The 4,493-nt window shown below is 55.5% G+C and overlaps 1 protein-coding gene across 1 annotated transcript; it reads right to left on the bottom strand.

Annotated features, from left to right (window-relative positions):
* Nucleotides 1-1,974: 1,974 nt before the first annotated feature.
* LOC123095837 (phospholipase A2 homolog 3) lies at nt 1,975-3,272 on the bottom strand. Its single transcript, XM_044517406.1, has 4 exons — nt 2,911-3,272; nt 2,731-2,779; nt 2,524-2,646; nt 1,975-2,450 (listed from the first exon to the last, which is right to left on the bottom strand). Exons 1-4 carry the CDS (start codon nt 3,052-3,054, stop codon nt 2,278-2,280), a joined length of 489 nt encoding a protein of 162 aa, XP_044373341.1. The 5' UTR covers nt 3,055-3,272; the 3' UTR covers nt 1,975-2,277.
* Between the last annotated feature and the right edge of the window lie 1,221 nt (nt 3,273-4,493).

The raw sequence follows: 4,493 nt of genomic DNA, 5'->3' as shown, positions 1-4,493 counted from the left end.
GAAAAACATGACACGGCAATTTTAGAGATTGTGAACTTAGGTGAAAATTGCCATCACAGAAACAAAAAAATGTCACTATATACCATGGCCAAAAAAAGTGTGAATGTGCCATGGCAAAAAAGAAGACTATATTGCCATGGCAATTTAGAGAATGTAAAACTAGACAATATTTACCATGTTTCTACACAAAAATTGTCATGACATATCTACCGCCGAAGCAAAAACTACATATTGAAAATGACCATGGTAACTATGGGTTTAAAATTGCCATGACATTTTTTCCGCTATAAGATGATTGAACCATAATGATCAATCTTGAAAGATGTCAAAATACAGGAATTTGCTATGGCAATTATTGTTGTTTCCCAAACAAAAAACATGACAAATTTGCAGTGGGGTGCATATCAAAATTGCCATCACTGCAAACAAATTTGCCATCATTTTTAATGGGTCACATTTTTATCTGTAACTTGCCATCTGTTCTAGAACAAACCACAAACTGGCAGCCTACAAAAAATGTTGGAGCGATGTGCAATGTGAGTATACAAAAAACACTAGGGAATTTCATATCCTGAAGCTGATACAACGTGGACGACCTGAAGGTGTTACATATGCAGGATCAGAGAAACAAGAAATCAGAAATTCTGACCAAATAAATAGGCGAGCAGCGGCCTAACCTTACCTGCGAGAAGAATGGGCCTGCGGGGACGAAGATGATGATGAAGGCAGGCGGGGCGGTGGCCTGCATCTGCGATCGAAGTGGCCGGAGAGGTGGTGGTTTTCCGCACGCCGACCTTGCCCCGATGTCACCAGCGCCACCGGTGGCGTCAGACCCGACAACTCCGGTGCCGTGCAGCCCCTTTCACCGCACAAGGAGTTGGTTCCCCCCGCCGTCCTCGCCGCCGCAAACAGCTGGTTCTCCGCCGCACTCGCGCTCAAGCTCTTCAACCGAGATACGTCGGAGCACAACCAGCGGTGTCTCCTCCCCATGGCCCCAAGCCGCACTCTTTCGAGGATGGCGCAGCCCGCCTCGCCTCCGCTGCTCCTCGGCCCTCGCCACCGCCGCTCCTCGCCCCTCGCCTCTGCCGCTCCTCGCCCCTCGCCTCTGCCGCTCCACGCCTTCGAGCGAAATTCTCCTCACGCCTGCGGTCGCCGGAGGGAGTGCGCCGTAATTCCCTCCTGTCTCTGCCCCGAGACGGGACGCGCTGCCGTGTTGGCTAGGGCGAGGACCGCCGCCGCTACTCGCCCCTTTCCTCCGCCGCTCCACGCCTCTGACGCGGAGAGCTCTCTCGCGTGCGGCAACCAGAGGGAGTGCGCTGCGAAGGCCCGCAGCCTCCGGCCTCTGCTCCGAGACGGTAGGCGCCGTCGTGGTCGCCGGCGACCAAGCGACCATATCGACGTTATCTGCTCACTTGTCTACAGGTCAACGAAAGGGAGGTTGTGGGGAAAGGGATTAGGATGGACCGTTCGGGACGAGTTGCTGCTTTTCCAAACGAGAAAAGGGCGTGACGTGGCTGACCCCGTCTGCTCTAAGATTCGTGCGAATAAATCAAAGGTAGAAAAGTCGTTCGGGCTGAGATCCTAGAACATGGCACGTTCGGCACTTATCAATACCGTAAATTTAAGATTAATGTGAGCATCAGAACTTGAACCATGATGAGCTGGGGATACCACTATTCACCTAACCATACAATCAGATGGCGTCGCCTTTCTGGGACACCACTGTCCACCTAAGCTAAGCACATGTAGTGTTTACAAAACTAATCACGTTATATGCAGATCGAACCGGCAGCCCTACACAGAAAGGCTCTATACATAATTCAGACGACACAAATTACAGTACTGATCTATAGATTACCCCCAAAATCCAGAGCAGCTTTAAACAGCAAAATTCACCGAAACTTGGACAGTTGTAACAATAGTGTAGTAGTGCCAATTATGCATGACATGAACACGTATGAGCTGCACATGATGTGTAGGCAAGGACGAACCAACTCATCAAGTAAATTAAATCCTGCAAAGCAGGTGATGGTAGTCATGTCCATATACTGATATACATGTCGTAAAATCCGGCGCCATCGTCGATCTTAGCTGAAGCACCAACCATGTCACGCCCGTACCCGCGAGACTATACGTGAGGCGCCGGTGCATGCGTGACAGGACACGGACACACACCGTGACTGACGAGTGACACCAAGCAGAAAAGGCATGTACCACCCACCTACCGTGTCCCCCCAGCTCGCCGGCTCGGCGCGCGCGCCGTCGTGATACCATTGGCTAGGGCTTGTGCAGGACCCGGCCGGCGACGACGGCGGCCTCGATGACGACGGTGATCACGTCGATGACCTCGTCGATCATGCACTTGTTCCCCTCGAACGTGCCCGTGCCGGCCCGCAGCTCCGCCAGGCACTCCAGCAGGCCCTCGTTGCACTCCGTGCTCAGGTAGTCATCTGATGCCGATCGGGAGTCAGACGCCGGCTACATAAATAGTTGATGGATCGATTGGTTGTTGGGGGTACGTACTCTTGACGAGGACGCAGTTGTCGTGGTGCATGCAGCAGGCGTCGAGGGGGTCGCACGGCCGCTCGCCGGGGCACCCGCTGTAGAGGATGCCGCAGTACTTGCCGTACCGCAGGAAAGGCGCCGCTGCGTCAAGAAAAGAGATCATCAGTCAGTCACCATGCAGTTACTACCAACGAAGATGAAGAAGAAGTTGATGCGCGTGCGTACTCGTGCAGTGGTCGGACTCGCACGTTCGGCTGCACGCCTGCTGCTTGCTCTGCGTCCGCGTCCCCGCCGCCGCCGGCCGCCGAGAATTAGTCGACAGAGCAAAGCATACTCAGCTTAATAACGTGCTCTAAAGTGTGGTAGGTTATAGACTTATAGTACATGCGTAGATCGTGCACGTACCACGCCGTCGCCGTCGCCGTCGAGGGTCTGGAGGCCGACGTTGAGCGCCGAGGAGCGCGGCGCGACGGCGGCGCAGGCGAGGAGCCCCACCACCGCGAGTAGACGCGCATGCAGCCGCCGGGAGCTGCCTCTGCCATGCGCCATCCCCTCCAGAAAAATCAGATCCCTCCCTCTCTCTCTCTTTGTGTCGGTCGAGACGGCGGCCGCCTGCAGCTGAACTTATACTGCGCCGTGCCCAGCCCTGCCGTCGTTCTCGGCGGGATAAGATATTATCTAGGGAGACCCGGCGGAGGGGTGCATTGGCTGGGGCGACGAGGAGAACTCGATCTGCAACTGTAGTTGGCTAGTTGCAGCACTGATTTAGAGAGAGAAAGGGGGGTGGAGATGGGGCGCGGGTGCGCGTTTTGGTTGTATCCTGCTCGTGAGCGCGCGGGGCTTGTTGGCTAGCTCGCGGGGACACGGGCTGGCAGTCGACAGCGCGGTGGAAGATGCCGTGCATGCACCACGTCGGTGGGCGATCGATCCAGCCGGCGAGCATGTGTGCCATCCAGCATTCCAGCGCCTACTCTTCCTTTTCCTTTTCCGTAGTCTCTTTCGGCGAAAATAATTGGGTGACTAGAGCATCTACAGCCGGGCATCCCAAACCCTTCATAAGCGATCCAGGTGAACCGTACGGTCATAATTTTTAACCTAAATGGACGTCTCAAATGGGCTTCAAACGTCCGAGCTAACTGACACCCCTCATATCCAACTCAAATATAGAACGGATATGGGGTGCCCGGGCACGCCCGCCATATAGGACTGACAAAGGGATCCCAGCCGGAAACGCCCTAAAACTCGGCGGTCCGAAGCTCGTCTACTCCGTCGGACCGGTGGCGCAGCTCCGGCGGGCTGCGTAGTGCCTAGCCCGGCTATTTAAGTCGACCGGCGGCACCGAAACTCTACCATCCATCCACATTTTCCTCCGCATGTCCTCCGCCGCCGCCACTTTCCACTCCACCCGACCGCCTAGTAGCCATGCCCCCACGCCGCCGGGTGAGGAGCGAGACATTTCTGACGTCGGAGCGCCGGTTCGAGCTCCTTGAGCAGATCCGGACTAGGCGCGAAGCCCGGATCGCCGCAAAGCTACCTCCGGATGCAATATGCAGTGGACCCGGAGGACGAGTTGGAGGAGGAGGAGGACGATGAGGAGGAGGTTGAGGAGGATGAGGAGAAGGAGGATGTGAGGGACGCTGGCAACGCGGATCTGCAGGCGGAGCAGCAGGCCATCCTCGATTCCCTCCGGTCGGAGTCGGCTGCGGAGGCCAAACGTCGTCGCCAGCAGGAGATGGAAACGCAGCAGGCCGCGGAGGAGGCGGAGGTGCTCGCCTACATGGATGAGGTCGAGCAGGAGGAGGATGAGCCAGAGCCCTCCTATCCGCCCGTTCAGCCGGCGACCGGCATCATCGTCGTGGACATCTCCGATGACGAAGAGTAGTTAAGGTAGTACATAGAATTGCTTTTGCATGATTTGTACGGATTTAAGGGTTGAAATATGAGAGAGACAGATGCAGAATGACTAATTTGAGACGTGACCGGTCATT

This window comes from Triticum aestivum, chromosome 4D, assembly GCF_018294505.1.
Source record: "Triticum aestivum cultivar Chinese Spring chromosome 4D, IWGSC CS RefSeq v2.1, whole genome shotgun sequence".
Classification (NCBI taxonomy): Eukaryota; Viridiplantae; Streptophyta; class Magnoliopsida; order Poales; family Poaceae; genus Triticum; species Triticum aestivum.
Note: the sequence above shows the minus strand (reverse complement) of the source record. Positions and strands in the feature narration are given on the sequence as shown.

Bases quoted from the DNA above. Each gene is read 5' to 3' on its own strand.
- LOC123095837 (XM_044517406.1), bottom strand. From the start codon at position 3,054: ATGGCGCATGGCAGAGGCAGCTCCCGGCGGCTGCATGCGCGTCTACTC. The intron at 2,780-2,910 runs GTACGTGCACGA...ACGCGGACGCAG, and splicing joins ACGGCGACGGCGACGGCGTG to AGCAAGCAGCAGGCGTGCAG. The intron at 2,451-2,523 runs GTACGTACCCCC...GATCGGCATCAG, and splicing joins CAACTGCGTCCTCGTCAAGA to ATGACTACCTGAGCACGGAG.